A 22,249-nucleotide genomic window follows, 5' to 3' on the forward strand; every position below is an offset into this window, starting at 1 on the left:
AGGTTAGCCCTTCCTATAGAGTGAGGTTGAAACTAGCCTGGGCTACGTGAGACCTTGTCATAAAATCACTTTGCACGGACACATGCATACACATTCTTCACTCACACATGCATACACCCTTACTCACATGGGCAGCCTCATTGGTCCGTTGGTTGAGTTTCTCTGGAGAAACCATGTTTAAAATAGATGTTCAGAGAGGTGAGGTGATTTCCCAGGACTATACAGAAAGCGATGACCAGAGCTGACATACAAATACAGATTTGCTGATGGCCAGCCATTTTACATTTTAGCATGCCATCACTGGCTTCTTCCTTTTCCTCCTCCTCCTCCTCCCCCTCCTCCTCCCCCTCTTCTTCTTTTTGGATTTTTCTTGACAGGTTTTGTCTACATAGCCTTGGCTGTCTTTGAATTCGAGTTGTAGACCAGGCTGGCCTCGAATTTAGAAATACTGTCTCCAGAGTACTGGGATTAAAGGTGTGCACCACCCACTCTATTGCTGAGTTCTTAACCCCACTATCTACTCTGCTGGTTCTTCTGTGTAGCTCTATTTCAAATGCTCAGCTCAGGATGTACAGCAGCAGCTGAGACTCAGAACTGGAGTCTGAAGATCCTGAATCCCCTTTACCTTTGTCCCACTAGGTCCTCCCCATGAGCTATTTATTTGGCTGAGTATTGATAAGCAGTACAGGCTGCCAGGCAGGTGAAGGTTTCTTTTTTCCCTTGCTTTTTAAATTTAATTTAATCAATGCCATTGACTCTTTAAAAATGTACAAACAGGCAGGTGAAAACTGACTTAATGTATCTTCATTTGGGGGAGTCAGTAACATTTAGAGATCTGGTTTCAGAATGTGTCCCTAAAACTATACCAACAGAAACAAAGTGTCAGTAAAGGCCCCAGGCTCTGGAGCCAGCTGTGGTTTGAGTTTTCACTTTACTACAGACTGGGCAAGCCAGGGCAAGCCTTGCTAAGCCCTTAGGTTCCCCAATACTAATAATAAGGATAATGAGTTAACCACCTCCGGGTGATGCTGAGCAGAGATCGCATAATGTGTTAGCATAATAACAAGCGCATACACAGTAAGTATGCGATAACTATTAGCTACTCGGGGAAGTACGACTATGAGTAACTTCCTAAGCTCCTATGAAATGAACAACAAACAACCGTTAGCAATGAACTGGTCAGCAAAGGACTGCAATTTCTAGGTGCCCTCACAGCTCTCAGGGACCGTTCTGAGTTCTGGCCATGAGATACATGAGACAGCATAATGCAGGCGTTTCCTGGGGTCTGCCTGACAGACAGGGGGCCTGCTCTTCCCTTTCTCTACTGTTTTAGCCATGGCCAGAGTTCCTGTAACTATCTACGACTCCAAGGACGGATGCTGCATTTGGGTTCCCCTGAACAACAGCCTGAAGCTTTTTCTGGATATCAGCTCGGTGCTGACAGTCCTCAAACTCTCAGGAGAGAGCGTAAACTTCTAATGTGTTTGTGCCATTACTTCTGGCATCTCTGTCATTCAAGGCCAAACTCAGCTTAAGTGCTTTGGCTTGTCCCTTGTGGTAGTCTAAAAAAAAAATCCAACTAGAGGCTTGAGTTCATTTTGAGTCCACATTTTTTTGGCAAACAAAAGCAAGATGGGGCAAACACAGAAAAGGAGCTAGCTTGCACACCTTTTAAATCCTCTTCCCCACGATGGCTCATCTTGATGAGTAAATGTCAGTCCTACGCCATGATCCTCCCTGCCCTGTTTAGCACCCTAGGGCTTTGTGCTCTATGTATCTTATCCATTGGTCAAAGCATTACATTGTGTGTTATGACATCACCATACAACCTAGACGTGTCAGATCTGGTTCTAATGTGTGAGCGATTACAAATCGTCGCTTTCTATTGTTTGCCTAAGCACCTGCCTGCTATGGGCCAAAGTCTTCTGGAATGTTGGAATAATACTCGCCAGGGGAACATTTTAGAGCAGAAAGTCCACGCGTAAGACTGTCACCTACTATGACTGCAATTTAAAATAGTCTGCTCATAAATAAGTTAATATATTTCCCATATGGTCACCTCCTGAACTCCCAGGTGGTTTCAGGGGGTCTGTGAGCAAACGAGGGATGAATATTTGTCTGCCTGGAAAATCAAACAGCAACTACGTTCTCCGAGGCAATGCACTTAATACCCTCGATTTAGTGACCGTTATGACATCATCAGCTGTAAAAAAATTCTACACGTGATACAACCAGAGGGTTACTTGCTCTAACCAAAGTCCTAGTCAACGGTTAAACCAAACCGTGCTGCTTCAACCCCTGTTCCATTGTTAACTGTCCCACACGTCCATGCTTTCTTCATGCAAGCTGCGTACGTAAGATGTAAGGATTTCATTTGGAGAGGTCAGAATTGGTGTGTCTCTGATAGTAGGAAGAGACATCTCCTTTGAGAGTGTGTGTGGTATGTGGTGGGATGGTGAATGTGTATGTGTGTGTGCTGTGTTCTGTGGGTGAATGTGTATGTATGTGGTGTGTGTGTATGTGGTGTAGCGTGCATGTATGTGTGAGGTGGGTGTGGGGAGTGGGGAAGTTCTAGTTCTCACTGAAGGTGGTCTGTGGTCTCCACTGAGCATGCTCTCTGAAGTGAATTTTCTTCTTTCTAGGAGCTCACAACGATCCCCACCATTGCCCTTTCCCTCTCTCTCTTGATTGCTGCACTGACTCTGAGGGGTTGAATGACTGACAGGGTCATCCAATCTCTAGAAACCTTTCCCAGGACCTGGCTGCTTTAGATTGTACACTAGTGCTGATCACAGTCCCGAGGACACGAGTCAGCTGACTCCATCCAACTCCCAGGGTCTGCCAAATACCCAAGCCCAGCGGACAGAAGGAAGGACCTGGGAGAGACTGGAGAGATTTCATCTGTTGTAACGAAGTTTGACTCCTATGTCTCAGACAACACAAAGGTACAAAGCTCCTGTTTATTGCGTTGTGACAACCAGTAGACTTGTTTGGTGAACTCTTTGCAGTGCGGTTGGATTGCTAGGCAGACTGCCCCAGGCAGGAGACGTCCACAGGAAGTACAAGGCAGACTTCACTCTAAAGTAGCTCCGTCAAACACAACTCCACTCTGCCTACGCCCTTCTCAGAGGCACAAAGCTCATTTAACTTGAAATTAAGAAGTTTCTAGAAATGGTTGAAACCTTGGGTCATTAGAGATTGATAAATCACATAAATCATGGGCAGGCAAGTGGCCTGTGTCACCGTAAACGCCATTCCATGAGGTACCGAGTGTACTGGAAGGCCTCAGTGCAGGAAAATTTCCAGGCTGCGGGTAATCAAAGTTTATCAAGGAGAAATTAACATATAGAAATCCCCTTCAATCTAAAATAAAAATGCGGCAAATGTGTTCTATGAAAAAACAATTATGCTCATACAAAATGTAACTCTGTCCTCCCATATCTGGATGTAAAAGTCTCAGAGAGGAGCAGGGGAGATGGCCCCAAAGTTAAGAATGATCACTGCTGCTTCAGAGGACCCGAGTTCAGTTCCCAGCCCCCACTTTGGGCAGCTCACAACTTCCTGTAACTTCTGTTTCAGGCAATCTGACACCCTTTCTGGATTTGCCAGGCATGGCTACACATATGACTTGTGCTTAGACAGATACAAATATGTACAAAGATAAAAATAAATCTTAAGAAGAAACAACTTTAGTGCATTTTATACAAATGTTCCTTTTTTAAAGGGTTAATTAGCTAACAAACTCCTTTAATCTGCAAGTATTAGTGGGACACTAGAAATGTGACTTATCAAATTACACGGTGTACAGACGTCCTTTTAGGAACAAATAAAATTTTAAATGAAGAAATATATTAAAAGTTTTTTTAAAAAAATAAAGTAGTTTTAACTTGTTTAATTTCTTAAGATGATATAAAGTTCACTAAGTAAAATGAAAATCAAATAAAGCAAATTATTATAAGGATATGAAGATATCTCCATGCCAAAGAAATTTTAGTGCAATATCTTGACCAAAGAACCACCTGAATTGGAATGGGGGAAGGGCATACGGAAGAGAATAAGGAAAGAGTTAGATACAGCTCTGTATTCTCTGTATGCAGGTGACCCCAGGGTCAACCCTCAATTCTGTAAGATATAACTAAGTAGGCAGAAATCAAAGTCCTACTGTAAAGCAACTCTCTAAATTACTCACATTCAAGAAGGACAATTTAAAGCAAAATATTCAAGAATCGAATCCATATAATCTCATATAATCTAAACAGGTAAAATATGTCTAACTGAGGAGTCGATGCTCTGTTTTCTTATGTATTTAACTGTGTGTGTGCATGCTAAGCACACACATGCTCATAGGACTGACTGGTCTCTCTAAATGAGGAGGGGCTGGCAGAGGATTGTGCTAAGCACACAGTTACCTGCTCCCAGATTTAACAAGAAGAGCGTCTGTCAACACTACGGCTTGGAGGAAGCTCTAAGGTGAGCAACACTAGAAAGCAGGAAGCCCCCAGGAGCAGCGAGAGCGTGAACTCACCGTGTAGAGCTCATTCAGAACCTTCATGAGGTCCTCGTGAAGCTGGAACGCAATCTCTTTGCTCTGCAAAGGAGAAGGAAGCGAGAAAAAGAAATTAACAACGGGTGAGGAAATTTGTTCTTTAAGTTTTACACATTTTAAAGACCACTAACTTAAGACAGAAGGATGCACATAACATAATAGAAGCCCAACGCGTCATGTCCTTACTACCACAAGACACCATCAGCCCAACTGTGCTTTCTCACACTGAGGAGCGTTGCCTGATGTCCCCCCCCCCCCATCCTCCTAAGGATGTTCAGGAACAAATGAATGGCAGCCTGGATGGCTTCCCCACAAATCACATCAGACCTTGCGGGAGACAGTGGGTGACTTACACAGGGTGAAGTGTCATGCTTGCTTAGGTGAGTTGAAGGTCAGGCATGGTGATGCTTGCCTATAACAATACTGCCATTAGGCAGGCTGAGGGAAGAGAACCGTGAGTTTCAGGCCAGCCTGAGCCACTGTCTCAACGAAACGACAGAGGCCAGCAATAAGACACATGCACACCCCATACACACCCTACACACAACAGTAACGATAGGGAAATAAATGGGAGAAAAAAAAGAGCTAAAAAGGGAGAATCTGAGCAACCAGTTTTCCTTTTCAACATAATCAGGAATTCTGTGGTGACTCCCCAACCAGCAGAGTTAGAGGTGCTGAACTCTCCTGGTTCATTAAGATAACACTTCCCAAGCTGCAGAGCAGCGGTTCCACTCTAGGTCCGCATGCTTCCACCTCTGCCTGCCTTGTTATGATTTTTTTTTTTTTTAGAGGACTCCAGAGTTGATTCTTCCCTCAGCTCATCCAGAGTGGATGGAGGGATGTTTAGAATCCTGTCTTCAGCAAGCTCTGTAAACTATTTTAAAGGGAACGACATTCACACATGTTTATCTCTGCCATGAGTTCATCCTGTAGTCATCTATAGATCATAGAAAGAGTTCATGGTATGGCTTCATCTACTGTGTGGGGTAGTCACAGGAGCTCTGGGCTGTATAGGTTTCCATGTTACCTATGGGAGTGGGAGCCTAGGACTCAAAGAGGCTGTCAATCTCACCCAGCCTGGATGCTTTGACTGTTACATCAGAAACTTTTTTAAAAAATTATTTATTTATTTATTTATTTATTCACTTTACATCCCAATATTAGTTCCCTTCTCTCCTCCAAGTCCCCCTGCCTCTTGCAGCTCATCCCTGATTGCCCCCTTTCTCTTCTCCTCACTGGTGATCACCCCCCTGCCCCAGCAGATGAGCATTGCAGGAAGAGGCACATTCTCTCTCACTGACACCAGACAGGCAGCCCAGTACAGAATTCACAGGCAGGCAACATATGCAGGGACAGCCCCTGCTCCAGTTGTTGAAGACCAAGCTGCACATCTGCTACTTTAAGCCTTGGATGGTTACAAGGGCAAACGGAGCTGCTCTGCCTGAGGGGACGGAGGCAGTTGCTATGGCTACTGAGAGCATCTGCTGAGTCCTGTGGAGAGAGAGTGGCCATGGCCACTCTTGAGAAACTGAGACTTAGATCAAAGTGAGTCCATCAATACTGGCAAGGTTACTGGTTCAGGTCTCAACAACAACAAAAGGCCAAACTTGATAAGGGGAAGACTCACCGGTGGTAAAATACCACCGGGAGGAGACATCGGAGTCACACGTCAATGCTGAGAAATTCAAGTTCACTAGCTGCCTCTGTACTCAGTTTCCTTCGGATAGGGGACAGAGCTGCGTACACCAGGCTCTGACGGTGTCTCAACCTCTAACGTGGATTTAGGAATGTTAAATATTGCTCTGTCTGTGACACATGGGTAGATGGAGACTGAGAGTTGGTCTTGAGCCAAAGGGAGCCTACACATGGGCTAATGCAGTCAGCAGGAACTCAACCTCCCGTGCGTTGGGACTCTGAATGTATACATTACAATCTCCTGTGTGTCCTGTGTCTTCGGCCTGGTGTGTTTTTTTAATATCAATTTTCGTCCAAAGAACCGGGCATAGATTTAAACTCTCTAATGGGATCAGAGGCCCCGGAGGAGTCCTGCTCAGTGACCCACGGTTCAGGTAGGACGTCCAGAAGGAAAATATTTCTTGGCTAAGATTTCTGAACAATAACAGAAAAAGAATCCCATTGGTTCAATGAATCTCATCCCAGCGTATTTAAGGTCAGAGTCAAGGCTTAGCTGGAGGCTCTAAGGGCCCTTCATGTGACTCTTGGCTAAGCATCTTAGAACAAGCTTTGTATGTTGTACATTTTTACAAGACTTCAGGTGACAAGGTAGAAAAAACTTGGCATAAACTTGCATTTCAATTTCATCTTTCATGAGAGGCCTGTCTCTCCCTCTCTACTCTCTCTGTCTCTGTCTCTGTCTCTCTCTCTCTGTAAACACACATGGAACCCAGGTGCACATACACCCTACTGAATTTTGATGGTCTTCGACAATCCAGGGGTTTTCTAAAACCTCATTTTCTATGCTAACCAGTAAGAAGGACTTTATCGGTTTAGATTGGTACTCTAACAACTATTACGATTGAAGAAGTGACTTTTTAGGTATCTGGGGTACTCTTTAAAGGACATCATTACTTTTTGTTGTGACGGTAACGGGAGACACTTTTGACTGGAATGGGGAGGGTAACATGAAGTGACTCTTGTCAGGTTTCCATGCTGTGAGAACAGAAACCTTCCTCACAACCCACAATCATCACAAACGTGTGTGTGTGTGTGTGTGCGCGCGCGTGTGTTTTAAAAAGTGTTTTGAGGAGGCAGTATGCCATAATGCTTAAAAGCAAGGGCTCTAGAGTCAGAAAACTTTGACTTCTAGGAAACTTTGGTTCTCAGTTGAGGTTTTGTCTTTTTTTTTTTTTTTTTTGGTTTTTCGAGACAGGGTTTCTCTGTGCAGCCCTGGCTGTCCTGGAACTCACTCTGTAGACCAGGCTGGCCTTGTACTCAGAAATCCGCCTGCTTCTGCCTCCTTAAAGGCATGCGCCACCAAGGCCACCAACTTCGCCACCAACATCATCATTGGCTTGGTTTTGTCTTTTATTGTTGATTGTAATGCTAAGTGTTGGCCTCCAGGATTTGGAGTCTATATGTAGCCTGAGAGACACCCCCCTCCCCCCCCCCCCCCCCCCCCCCCGCCCCAGTTAATTCTGATTGGTAGATAAAGATGCCAGCAGCCAATAGCTGGGAAGAAGAGACATAGGCGGGGTTTAGGGTTCCCAAGCTTGAATCCATGAGGAAGGGGGTGGGGATGGGTGGGGGGAGGTGGGAGGGGCCGAGTTGGTGGGGGAGGGGAAGAAGCCACGATGGAAGAGTAGGTACATACAAAAGAGAAGCAAGGAGAGCTGCAGGCCAAGAGAACCAGAGGGCTGACTAATTAAGTTAAGAGTAGCCCAGATGAAACATAATAAGTATTAACTCGGGGGTTTTTGGTGGGAGGTAGATGCTAACTTCATGGAGGATAGACAGTTGCCCAGCTATTGTGCTGCTTAAGGTATATTAAAATATAAGGTCTATGTACACGCCTTTCATCCGGGAACTTCAATGGTCAAAAGCAGGAAGGAACCCTGAGATGGAATTAAAAATATTTTTTGTTTCCAACCGTTCTCTGTCTCAGTTTGTCATCTATGAAAGGAACAGCAACCCTGTGATTTCAAGTCCAGTGACCTCCGTGGAGACATGCTTCATAGAAGCTGCTTGACTTGATTCTGACGTCACTCCCCATGTCCCCAGGTTTATGGCAAACCCAGAAGGCTCTCGACTTTGAAAGTCCCTTAGATACTGTGTTCCAGCCTGGGTTCTCCCCTACCCCTTCATCACAGACACAGACTCAACTCAGTTTCCTATGCTCCACCTCGGGGGTCCTCGCACTAGTGACAATGAACTAAGGAAGCATACACAGAAACCGGCTAACTCCTGAAGCAATTACAGCAAGATACGTACAATCTGTAAACGGGGCCTTAAGGACCTGCTCTAGTGGTCTCCTTAGAGGTCATGGAAAGTCGGTAGAGAATGGCTTTCAGCAGGGAGATCCTTAGCTACCCCTTGGAGTGCACTATCACAGTTTCTATTTGTTCACTGAGTTACAATTCAAACCTGTGCTGACCTGGTAGGCAAACTCGCAACTCATCGTTTTCCCTCTACCATCATCTGTTTCCTTTTGAGATTAAACCTTAGGTGGTCAATATGAGCCCTGAACCCATGGTCACACTCCTTCACCCTTCTGAGTGTGGGATTACAGGCATGAGCCACCATGGAGTTCACCATCACTCCTGTAGTCTGCAGGGATCGATCGGTAAGGAGCTGACTGCTTAACAAGGCTGTTTTATATGACTAATGTATGTGAGAAATAGGAACTCTTGGTATCTAGAGATACATGGGCTGCAACAACATCAGAAGGCCGTGGGGAGGTTGCTGGGCTCATGGCATGGAAACCTTACAAGGGTCACTTCATGTTACCCTCCCCCATTCCAGTCAAACCATCTTGCTCCCATTTATCACCATCACAACAAGAAGTCATGAATTCCTTTAAAGAATACTTCAGAGAAATTTAAAAATCACTTCTTCAGTCAGAACAGTTTGTTGGAGAGCACAATTCTAAACTGATAAACTGAAGTCCTTCTTGTTTAGTTAGCATATATAATAACAAGCTTTTAGACCACTCCCGGACTGTCGAAGGCCATCAATATTCAGTAGGGTGTGTGTGCACCTGGGTTCTATTCCACTAAAAGCTGAAAATGGAAGAGACCCTTAACACTTAGCAGCAAGAGTTGCAAAGTTTAAAAAAAAAAGCGGGGGGAGCACAGATCTTAAGGAGGTAACGACTGTTCCTTCTGTATAAAAAAATATTAACAAATTATACTTACTAGGGTTAAAATGTTTTCTCTGTTCTTTGAGATGTAGATAGTTAAAGTTACTTTTCCATAGAGGAGAGCCCCCCTAATTACTCAGAGCTCCCTAAAATCACAGGAAAGACCACTTCCTTCCATACTATGCCTACAGGAGTTGAAATGCTACTCAGTTTGTTGATGTGTTTTGTCAGGGTTCTGGGGTTCTGATCCAAGGGGGAGAGAAAGTGATCAGAGCTACAACTTAGCTAATGCTTGTTAGATAATGGTGTGTGTGTGTGTGTGTGTGTGTGTGTGTGTGTGTATCATGTGTTCCAGGATACTTCATGCTATTTGCTCCTTTGCCAAAGCTGCTGCACTCTTCTGGGTTGGTACAAACAGTCCTTGTCAAATTCTATAGAATGAAGCTGTAGGACACAAGGACAGTTCTGAAAGAAGAAATGGTTGCAGAGGCCAGTGATACCCAATTTCTATAAGTTAGGTCCGGCCAATCACTTCCCAATTGGTCTAAAATGGGGACTTCGGGGAGGACCAAGGTGGCCAGCCATGTGATCCGCTAATATGCTCAGTTGCTTATTTCGTGTTATGTGCTTAGCACATTTTCTTGGATGCGCGATTTTTTAAGGATGAAAATGTAAGTTTAAGACTCTCAACACTGGAGTTTTTGTTTTTGTATTTTTAAGGCTTATTACAATTGTACGCTGCACAGAGTGTATGCAGGACAATGACACTTTTTCCTTGAGTCAGAAATCTGAGGTTCACTTGAGACCCATGCCTCTCCTCGAAGCCATATTCTGTTCTGGCTGATCAACTTTTCTCTTTCTTTCTTTCTTTCTTTCTTTCTTTCTTTCTTTCTTTCTTTCTTTTCTTTTTTTTTTTTTTTTTTATGGTTTTAGAGCTTTATTGTAGAAAGGCAGAGAGAAAGAGAAAAGGCAGAAAGAGAGAGGCTGGCCATGCCCACATGTATGCCGTTAGACGTAAGAAAAACTGAATCACGTTTCCTTGAACTGAAACCGGTTCAGCTTGCGATACATTTCGGGATGGATGCCTCCTCAGTACCTTTGCCTCTGTCCTAGTTTGGTTTCTGTTGCTGGGATAAAACCATGGCCCAAAGGGCGTGGGCTTATTTCTTATCACAGTTTACAGCTCATCCTGAAGCGTTGGGGCAGGAATTCAAGCAAGAACTTGGAGGCAGGAACGGAGGCAGAGGCCATGGAGGGGGCAGTGCACTTACACAACTTGCCTAAAGGTGGCACCGCCCACAGTGGGCTGGGCCCGCCCACGTCAATCATTAATGCCCCGCTGGCCAATCAGGTGGAAGCAATTCCTCAGGGGCGATTCCCTCTTCCTGGAAGCCTCTAGGTTTTTCTGTGAAAGTGCTTTCTCAGGCTCTTTCCTCTGCCCAGGCTCTGTTTTCTCCCCTCTTCCAGATGCAACCGCGCAAGCTGCTCTGAATCATTCTTGCAAGTTGTTCCCCAGAGAAGAGTCAGACTCCCCCTTTATAGTGACTTCATGGCTAACTCACTGATCACCATCCCCGCGCAAACTGCTGATTAAAATGTAGTCTGAAATCTAACTGCCAACTTTACTACTATACAAAAGAAAGTAGTAAGTTTCCAGGTCTTTGGTTTTTGCCTTCCCAGTGACAACGATGACAACGAAGATGATGACGATGATAATAATAATAATAAACAAATGATGCTGACTATTCTCTGTGTCACAGGGCTTATTGGGATGGTCCTTATTAAACACTGGACACAAGTTATCATGCTTACTCCATTTCCCTTCTGTCCTCAGGGGAATAACAGGGATTCAGCTCTGCACTCTGCCCTCCAGAGTTCTCCATCCACAGAGGATCCAGACAGGCTGGATTTGATTATTTTTCTGTTGCTATAGTAAAAGGACAAATATCTGAAATTGGGTAACCGTAAAAAGGGGAAAAAAGGTGTGTGTACAGCACACACACACTCACACACACATACATTCACACACTCACACATACGTTCATACACACACACATATACATTCACACATCCATATACATTCACGCACACACTCACACACATACATATACTCACAGATACATTCACACACACACTCACACACATATGCACTCACACATACATTCATACACACATACTTACATACATTTTCACACACATACACACACATTCATACACTCATACATTCACACACTCTCACACACATTCACACTCACATATACATTCACGTACACATACTTACACACAGACATATTCACACACATACATGCACTCATATATATTCACACACTCTCACACACACTCACATATACATTCACACACATATGCACACTCACATATATTCACACACACAGTCACACACTCACACGTACATTCTTATATACACACATATATATATATATATTCACACACATACATTCACACATACATATGCACACACATACATTCATATACCCTGTCCTCCCTTCCCCCTCCCCCCCCACTCACACACAAAGGATTATTTAGCTCTGAAAGCATGAAGAACAAGTCCATCACGGCTCTGGTAAGGACGTCATGGTGGACACACCCACAGCAAGAGAGGAGAATACATGAAACGGGGGATGATATTGCAGATTAGAACCTGAAAGGGGCCAAGTCATTCTCATGGGAGCTCGGGGGTCACATAGAACAACCTTACTCCCTTCCCTGGTCAGCTCCCCAAGGCCTAGGAAGCTCTGTGCTGGCCAGATCTCTGTTACTAGAAACCTACAGGCATGTGGCCCAGAACATTCCAGAAAGGAAAGGAGACGACAGAACAAAGGGTGTAATTAATAGGAGCAATGTGACCACACTGAGTCACCCATCAAGTGACCTGTGTGGTTGGATTAATTGGCTGACTCACAGGTTTTCTGGCTGTCATAAAGGGAGTATTAAAGTAAATATATTGAGATGACCAACTCAGGAATCCTGACCTTGTGCTGAGTCAGTGTGGGAGTGAGAGAGAGAGAGGCAAAGCAGATTAAATATTTAATGAGTGCTTCAGATGGCTTTGGTGTCTCACACTTGGTTGGTCTGAGATATAAATTCTGGGTAAAGAGGTCAGGTCATGTTTCCACAGAGTGTGTGCTTTTAACTTCCTAAACCTCATTTCGATGTCTTTATATTAATAGAGCCCTTTAATTCACATGAACTCTGAAGACAGAGTCAGAGAGTTCCTTCCAAAAACACTAATGGAGAAAACAGGGTTGGGGTTAATGGCCCGAGTCCAGCCTCAGGAAAAGTGCATCCAGGATTTCTTAAGGCTTCCCCTCTACCTGGCAAGAGACATAGTTCTTTTCCCTTAAAACCAAAGCTAGAGTTGGGCACAGTCACTCATATTATAGCAACATATGGAAGGCTGAGGCAGGAGGATTACACTGGATTTGAGGCCAGCCCTGGCTGGAGGCCAGCTCAGGAATTCATAAGGAAGACCCTATCTTGAAAAAACATCATGAAACTCATAGCAGGCAATTATCCTCACAAGAAAGTCTCCCCCAGGCAGGGGGGAAGAGGCTGTTTTCCTTTAGCTGAAACCCAAATGCCAGCAGAAGTCAGGCAGGAGACTCAGGGGAAGCCACAGTTGCTGTTCCAGGAGCAAGTCAAGGCTTAATCCTGAAGGGAGAAAGAAGTCCAGAACATCTTCTGGAACATCTGCTGCTGGGATTGACAGGCCAGGGTGACATTGCTCAGTGACTTAGAGAAAGTCACTCTTTGAGCGTGACAGTGTGAACTACATAGACTCCCTCACTCAAAGTCATTTGCAATCTCCCAGGCATGAGCAGTCCCCGAACACACAGGTTTAATAACTCAGACTAAAATGTAAAGTTCTATTTTTATCTTTCTATCCTTTACCTCATGAGAAAAATCAGCATTTCTTTTTTGGGGGGTGGGGAGATGCAAGGGTAGGGATACTTTTCACATAGAGCAGACCCACAGGTGGAGAGAGGTCAGAGGAGGCTGTGCCTGCCCCAGAGAACAGCCAGGAAGGGACTAAAAATCTCCCCTCTCCCACAGGGAACATGGAGGTTATGAAGACCAATGGCTCCCTGAAACCCCTCCCCAGTACCTTGCGGAATGGCTACCACAGTACTCAACCTTCCTAACGCCGAGACCCCTTAATCCAGTTCCTCATGCTGTGGTGACCCCCAACCATAAAATTATTTCATGACTACTTCGTATCTGTAATCTTGCTTCTGTTACAAATCATAATGTAAATATCTGATAGGCAGGCTGTCTGGTATGCGACCCCAGTGAAAGGACTGTTGACTGAGATTGCAGCTAACAGGTGGAGGACCGTTGGGCTGGAGGCCTGGGAGAATTTCACCTCACAACTCAGTCCAGCCCCAACTGGGCCAATAAGTCACTCCTTGAGAATCCTTTTTGATTCTTATTTTCTATTTAATTTCTGCTATCTCGCAGGTATACTGCTCAGGTTTCTTGGACAGCCATTTATGTTTTTCCACAGAGTGTACCACAAGGCATGCCGCACTGTCATCCTTGGCCACTATGCACGCCCCCTGCTCATCCTACATCTCTTCTCTCTCGTCCCTATCCCTGATTCTTTACTTACCCCATAGCATTAAATTTGAAAGATCTGTAGTCCCTACCCCAGCCCAATTCTCCCTTCCAGCTACTTTAACTGCTTCATGATCTTTTCTTAAATATCAAAGATCTAATATGGGCTCTCCCTTTAACCACAGTACTTTATTCCCAAGTCTAGCCTTATCGACTGAGTCTGACTATGCTCCATGCTGTCCTCCGTTATTGTCGAGCAGGTATGGAAGCTAAGGGGGTCTCTGTTAACTGCCAGGGACAGCGCCTGCACAGTGGTAACGTCCAGCAGCCATGGACGGGCAGTGTTGAATGTTCTGCAGTTAATATTCTCAGCTATAGCATAGGGTTTACACCAGCCGTCCTGAGCTCCTGAGGAGGAATTGTTTTGAATTCCTCCTGAACTGAGGAATTACGTTCAGAACTACACCTTCAACTTTATCAATCCCAATCATATTTGAATGCTGTGGAAACTCCAGATGAAAGAATATCGCTGATTAAAATATACACCGAGCAATGAAAGGTCCCCAGATATATAAATCTCAAGGCAGTAACATATGAAACAAGTACACAGAAACAAAGACAACTTAACTTCTCCAAAAACTATGAGGTCTACAGTCCTGTGAGGGAGCTAGGCTGGCCACGGTGGAACACACTTCAAACCCTGGCGCTCTAAGAGCAGAGGCTGCTGCGTTTCTGTGGGTTTGAGGCCAGGCCAGTTTACATAATGAGTTCTGGGTTAGCCTACTTAACCAGACCTTGTCTCAAAAGAGAGCGAGTTAGTTGAAATCTCAGACAGAGAACTTGAAATAATGACAGGAAAGTGTGTCCACAGGCACAAACAGCTGGAAAAACAATAAGGAACTTAACATGTTCAGCAAAGTGGCAGCTTACAACGTTAGCAGTCAACAATCAGTAAGAGACTTAAGTGAGACTTCTAGTGAGGTAGAGGGCTGAGAAACAATTCCATTTACAATGGTCTCAAAATAATACCACCAAACAATTAAACAAAACAGGCTGCAACAAACCTCACCAAGAGCCTGTGAAGTTATCTCTTTAAAAATCTTAAAACACTGGAGGAAGTCACTTGGAGATGGAAATACCTCATCGTGTGGTCGTGGACTGGCAAGATGAATACTGTGAAAACAGCCTTGTACCAACTCTACCAAGAAACATCAACCCAGCCAAACACAAACTCAGTGCTTCAAAATAAAATAAAAACAAAAGACGAAATAATCTTAAACTTTATTGGGGACCACAAAAGACCCGAAATCCTCTAAAAAGTTCTGGGCAAAGGGAATATACTGTGGAAGGTACCGCCACATCTGATATTGAGTTATATTATGGTTGCATAGCATTGAAAACAGCATCCTAACCACACAAAAGACACGCTAGTGACATGTAGATCAATGGAGTAGAATAGAGGACCCAGATATTAGGCCACAGACCTAATTTTTGACAAAAGTGTAAACAAACAAAAGAACCCATGGAGAAAAAACAGCATTTTCAGCAAAAATTGACAGAGACGTCTATGTCTATGTAGATGAAACTAGATCTTATCTTCCATCCTGAATAATGCTCAACTCTAAATGAATCGAGGACCAGAGATGAAGGCAAGCTCCTCAAGACCACATAGTTTGGTTATAAGCTATAAAGAAATCCAGCTGGACCTGGTCTGAAACTGCTTCTCTGCAGGCTTGCTCTCATAGCGCTGTAAGGGTCCATTCAGGCCAGAAGTGGGGAAAGTCATAATAATATCATCAAGTATTGAACACTGAAAGTTATAATACCAACCTTCCAGGCAAGATGCATCCACAACGACAATAGTGGCATGACAAGTGTAGCCAACTACTTTCTAGTTGCATTTGAAGGCTACTAGACATGAGGGAATTTGTGTCTGGTACTATTTAGTTCCATTTCGGTTTCTGTAATAAAATACCCTGACCCAAAGCAACTTAGAGGAACAGAGGACTTACTTCAGCTTACAATTCCAGGTTACCTCTCATCATTGTGGGGAAGTACAGTCATGAACTTCAAATAGCTAGTCACATTCCACAAGTAAGAGCTAAGAAATGCATGCATATATATTGGTTGTTTGCTTGCTCATGTCAGCTCTATTTCTCCATTTTTGTATAGTTCAGGCCCCCGCTGCTTCGGGAACGGTGCAGCCTCCAGTGGGCTATGTTTTTCCAAGTCAATTAACTTAATTAAGTTAATTCCAGACAGACATGCCCACAGCCCAACACAAGGTAGATAACCCCTCATTAAGACTCTCTTCCCAAGTGATTCTAGTTTGTGTGGAGTGAACAAAGCTAACCACCCCAATGGCCAGAAGTCCATGGAGAAGTAGGTCCTAGTTTCTAGTGGAGACCATGGTACTGTGATTTTGCTAAGCAGACATGTTATCAAACGGCCCAATAAATATTTATGTTCACATCCAAGGATCAGCCCCATTTTCAACCTTGGCTGGAGAAGCTTCGTTTTACACTGGGCAGAAGCTAATGCAGAGCCTCATAACTGGTCAAAGGAGTGAGAGTGACTGCTAACTGCCCATCCCGAAGTGAGCCATCTGCAGCCTTTCTTTCTTTTTTTTTTTTTTTTGGTTTTTCGAGACAGGGTTTCTCTGTATAGCCCTGGCTGTCCTGGCACTCACTTTGTAGACCAGGCTGGCCTCGAACTCAGAAATCCACCTGCCTCTGCCTCCCAAGTGCTGGGATTAAAGGCGTGCGCCACCACCGCCCAGCTCATCTGCAGCCTTTCTATTCTCCCTTCCGCAGAGGGGGAGTGGGTAGGGAGATTATACGTGCTGGGAGAGTGGTGGAAGTGGAGACCAAATGCTGACTTGTGGACACGATACGACCCGTACACCCATGAACTCACAGTATCTATGGCTTCTACGTGAGATCAAGCCAATAAGAATGGCCAACATTCCAACGGGCAGCAGTAACTAGACCCAGTAGGTTACAGAGAGAGTGAGAATGAGGGGCAGAGATAGACAGAACAGAGAAGAGGGCTGGTACCCAGGAGAGAGGTAGAGAGTGAGGTAGGATATGATCAAGATACAATGTATAAATGCATGAAATTGCTAAAGAATAAAGTATATTATAAAAACAGTTAATAATGTTTAGTATTATGTTCTTTTATCTGCTATGTAGAACACTATCCTATGTAAAGGTATGAGCATATGTAGTCTATAGGTCATATGCAGTGGTATGAACATATGCAGTTTATAGGCCTGTTCCCTCTATTTTAAGTCATTGGGACATGATATTTAAATAAATTATCTCTAAATGGTGTTACCTAATGAAAATTAACCTTCAATGATATCTTCTCCTCAACTTTTATACATTTTTGTATTTTTAATTTAATTTTATTTGTAATTCATTTTTTACATTCCATATTCCATTCCCCTCCCTCCCCACTCACCCTCTGACTGCTCCACATCCCACACCTCCTCCCCACTCCACCCCATCTCCATGTGGATGCCCCCACCCATCCACCCCATCTGATCTCTAAACTCCTTGGGGCCTCCAGTCTTTTGAGGGTTAGGTGCATCATCTCTGTATCAACAAGGACCTGGATGGAAGTCCTCTACTGTATTTGTGTTGGGAGCCTCATATCAGCTGGTGTATGCTGCCTGTTTGGTGTTCCAGTGTTTGAAAGATCTCAGGGGTCCAGATTAATTAAGACTGCTCTAGGACTCATGGAGAGGGACCTTTGATGAAATTCCCGACAGTAGGGAGTGGGAACTTATAGAGCCCACCTCCAGCAGGAAGACAGGACATCAGTGAGGGATGGGGTTGCCATCCCACAGTCACACCTCTGACCCATAACTGTTTGTCTGAAAGAATTACAGGGATGGAAATGGAGAGGAGCCTGAGGAAAATAAGGTCCAGCGACAGGCCCAAAGTGGGATCCAGCTCCAGGGGAGGTCCCAAGGCCTGACACTATTACTGAGGTTATGGAGCGCTCACAAAAAGGAATCTATCTATCATGGCTGCTGTCTGAAAGACAATCAACTGAAAGAGTCAGAGGCAGATATTTGCACCCAACCAATGCACAGAAGCAGCTGGCCCCTGTTGTTGAATTAGGGAAGGCTGAAAGAAGCTGAGGAGAAGGGCAACCCTGTAGGAGGACCAGCAGTCTTAATTAATCTACATTTTTGTATTTTACTAATGATTTTACTTAGTTTTCTGACTGAGGTATTTTCCTCTTAAAGGGAAATGGGCTCATCACAAATCCCGGCCTTTACTAGCCCAGGCTGTGTCCTTCCTCAGAGTCCCCGCCTCCCTCTTCCTTCTCAGCTTTCCTCTCTCCAGCCTGTCCTTCTGCCATCTGTGGAAACTGCTCAGATGAACTCACTAGAACGCACACAACACACAGGGACAATGGAAGCCCCATGTGTGTCCTCGGTGGGACCATTATACATTACATTCAGCCAACTGTGTGATTTAATAATTAACTAGACTATACACAGAATTGATATGAAATTCACATAAATTGTGATAAACAGTTTTAAAGTTAGGCCTGCTGGGCACAGTGGCGCACGCCTTTAATCTCAGCACTCAGGAGGCAGAGGTAGGTGGGTCTCTGTGAGTTTGAGGCCAACCTAGTTTATACAGTGGGTTCCAGGACAGCCAGAGTTACATAGTGAGACCCTGTCTCAAAAACACAAACAAAAATAAATAAATAAATAAAAACAGACCCGAGAGCCAGGTTTTAACACAGTAAATGCTTTACGGTTGAAAAATGTTACTTTTCATACCAGGTTTATTTATTGAAAATGGTAATAAATTGGAAATACTTTTTTAATGTCACTTACTGAATAATCAATTAACTGTAAACTCTGTGGCCACATAAATAGACCTACTCAATTAAAGACAGAACAAGGTCGGTAGGCAGACACAGCAGGGTCTCTGTGAATTCAAGGTCGGCCTGATCTACACGGAGAGTTAAAGGCCAGTCAGGGCTTCAGAGTGAGATCTTGTCCCTCCACCCCCACTCCCCCAAATCAGAAAAAGTTAGTTAAACTTTAGCTGGGTCCACAATACAGCTAACTAAATCATAAATACATTTTCTGATCAGTTTTTAATATGCTAAACTTCACAAAAATTAAGTTAACAACTTCATCAGTAACTTATTGCCATTTCTTATTTCTTCAAAATAAGACCCTAGGTGTTTATTAATTAGGAAAATCAAGGGCTTTCCTTCCTGTTATAGCTGTGACTAAAACGATGCCCACAGTTACCTAGGTCAGAAGCACAGTCTACAGTAAAGTGCACTATATCACACAGTGCAGGGCGCTCTGTGACCTAAGTCTCCATATACAACAGCAAGTAGGCACGGGTCATCTAGGGAAATAAGCCAGTGGGCATGTTTGCTTATCTTAATGCAAAGGGCAGAGAATCGTGGAGACATTGATAGAAATTCATTCATTCAAACTCAGCCAGACCTTCTCCCATTTTTAACAATAATTTATTGAGTCGTTTCCAGGTGGCAAACACAGAAAAGGGGCCTCATCATTTAGTGTGAGAAGCAAAGAAAACTGGTTCAGTCCAGTCTGAATCATGTCTAGTCAAACTATTAAAAGAACAAAACAAAACTCCAGAGCTGGGCGTGGTAGCACACACCTTTAATCCCAGCACTCGGGAGGCAGAGGCAGGCNGATTTCTGAGTTTGAGGCCAGCCTGGTCTACAGAGTGAGTTCCAGGACAGCCAGGGTTACACAGAGAAACCCTGTCTCGAAAATCCAAAATCCAAAAACCAAAAAAAACAAAAAAACAAAAAAACCCAACAACAACAACAACAACAAAAACAACAAAAAACCAAAAAAACACTCCATATCATTCTTTAACAAGTTAATTTATTTTCAGAATTCATCTTCAAGAACTGAATTGGGTTGGAACCTTCCTTTAGAGCAGCCGTTCTCAACCTGAGGGCTACATATTGGATATCCTCCATTTTCAGATCTTTACATCATGATGACATCACGATGACATCACGATTCATAACAGAAAGTGACAGTTATGAAGGAGCAATGACACTAATTTTAGGGTTGGGGGTCAGCACAGCATGAGGAACTGGGATGTGTTAAAGCCTTAGGAAGGTTGAGAGCCACCGGTCGAGAAGTTGATACTGGTCAACAGCATCATTCAGAACCAGTGTGGTTAAAGAGCCCTGTAAACTGACATCGAACCCGAGACAGGCAGAGGAGGGGCAGGAGAAGAGAAAAGGGAGTCCTGTAACTTGGCTCACTAAATACAACCAGAGAAATCAAAACAATGAAACAAAATAAAACATAGCTCTAACTTTTTTTTTATATTTTTTTATTACATCTTTTCCTCAATTACATTTCCAATGCTATCCCAAAAGTCCCCCATACCTTGCCCCCTACTTCCCTACCCACCCATTCCCACATAACTCCAAATTTAAAAAAAAAAAAGCCAAACATTCATGGCTATTGGGTCACACACAGGGAATGACAGCCGATTGAAAGAGAAAACAAGAAATTCAAACAAGAAATTCAAGTCTTCAAGAGAGGACCAGGGTCAGAGCATCTGAAAATCTCATTTATTATTTTTTTTCTGAGCTGTTTCCTCATCGTTACAGCGGGAAATAATACAGAGCCTGCCCCACTATGTTCATTGCAAGGATGAGATGAGCTGCCCATTGTTTTGTGTGCGACAGACTGCCTGGCACACACCGGGCATTCCGTAATCGGTACCTCTTTACTGTCGCTGTGACAGTGTCATCTGCTCAGTGTCCCCTTAACTTTATCTTAGGAAGCCACTTTCTGCTTTTTCAAACGCTGGTGAAACAGTCTTTGTATCATTTTCCAAATCAGATAATGTTTTAGCCAATCTAACAGAAGTCAGAACGAGTGTTTTTGACAGTACATTAAGGAGAGCAAAGTCTGTCCCATCCCGGAGAGCGCTGCAGAGCTGCAGCACAGTAGACTGTTTCTGAGGCTGATCTCAGACTGCATAATTGCTAGGTCTGCTGTGGGGTGAAGTTAACACTCGTTTCCACTTACAATCCACCATATATTCTCAACTCCTTGTAGCATGAGCAGTGGGGCTACCTGTGGGGCAGGCTTCAAATGTCCGGAGACAGCTACTGTGTCCTATGTTAAGACTTCCTTTCTCTGTGCTTAGCATTCCCCATGACTGGTCCCTTGGATAGGATGATTTGAAGAAGCCAGGGTGGGTTTCCCTTGTCTCCCAGACAACTGTGGTTTGCAGCTCCTGCTAACACACTGGCTTTGTATTTCATGGGGCAGAGGCAGAGATACTGGGAAGACTTGGGGGCACACACTTGTAACTGCCCTGTCTGGTGCATCAGTCCTCATCTACATCCCTGTGATCAATAAGAGCCCAAGAACCTGAAGTAATGTTTAGAGTCCCCAGTCCCCTCCTAACTGGGCAAAGGACAGTCGTGTGATGGAGTTGGAAATCTTAATCTGATTTGGATGGACAGAACAGCTATATATATATATATATAAATATGTATATGTATATGTATATATACATACATATATATATGTATGTATATGTATATATACATACATATATATATGTATGTATATATATGTATGTATATATATATATATATTAACACATCTTTAAAACAACAGAAGTCAAGGCAGTTAGTTCACTCCTAGTTGATATGGACAAGGTACTTTCTGAAGGACGGACAGATGTCCCGGTCACAATTCTCACGGCAGGGTAAACTTTATTCCCGGATTCGTGCACCATCGAAGCCTTCTCCTGGGTAGGCAAGCTTTTTCCCATTCCAGTTTTCTCTCAGTAACGCATTCAAACAGTAAAGCACCTTAGATCCTGTCCCTGGGTTTGTTTTTACAACATATGGATTTTATACAGAAACACAGCCCTGTGGGTAGAAGTAGGAGGAGAACCTGTGAGGACTGGTTGTCTCCTGCTACCATGTGGATTCTGGGCACCCCACTCAGGTCACTGGGATGGGTAACAAGCGTCTTACCAGCTGAGTTGTCTTGCCAGCCTGCATCTGTTTTTGGTTTCGATAATTTTGCTTTTCAACTTACTTAACTGACTTTATGAATATTTGCCTGCACACGTATGTATGTGCAGATGGTATCTACAGATGTCGGAAGAAGGCAATGGAACCCTTGGAATTGAGGTTATGGATAGTTGTGAACAACCACACAGGGGCTAAGAGCCAAACCCAGATCCTCTGCAAGAAGAGAGAGAGGAGAGAGAGAGAGAGAGAGAGGAGAGAGGAGAGAGGAGAGAGGAGAGAGG

At 44.0% G+C, this 22,249-nt stretch overlaps 1 protein-coding gene across 2 annotated transcripts in view; it reads right to left on the bottom strand.

The window, feature by feature from the left end:
• The window catches only part of Srgap1 (SLIT-ROBO Rho GTPase activating protein 1), a 267,065-nt gene that overhangs the window by 105,318 nt on the left and 139,498 nt on the right, over positions 1-22,249 (bottom strand). For both annotated transcript variants that reach the window (XM_021173834.2, XM_021173833.2), the window contains exon 4: positions 4,526-4,588. In XM_021173834.2, the coding sequence (XP_021029493.1) occupies positions 4,526-4,588 (63 nt within the window). The remainder of the gene's footprint in view (positions 1-4,525; positions 4,589-22,249) is intronic.

Source organism: Mus caroli, chromosome 10 (genome assembly GCF_900094665.2).
Source record: "Mus caroli chromosome 10, CAROLI_EIJ_v1.1, whole genome shotgun sequence".
Taxonomy (NCBI): Eukaryota; Metazoa; Chordata; class Mammalia; order Rodentia; family Muridae; genus Mus; species Mus caroli.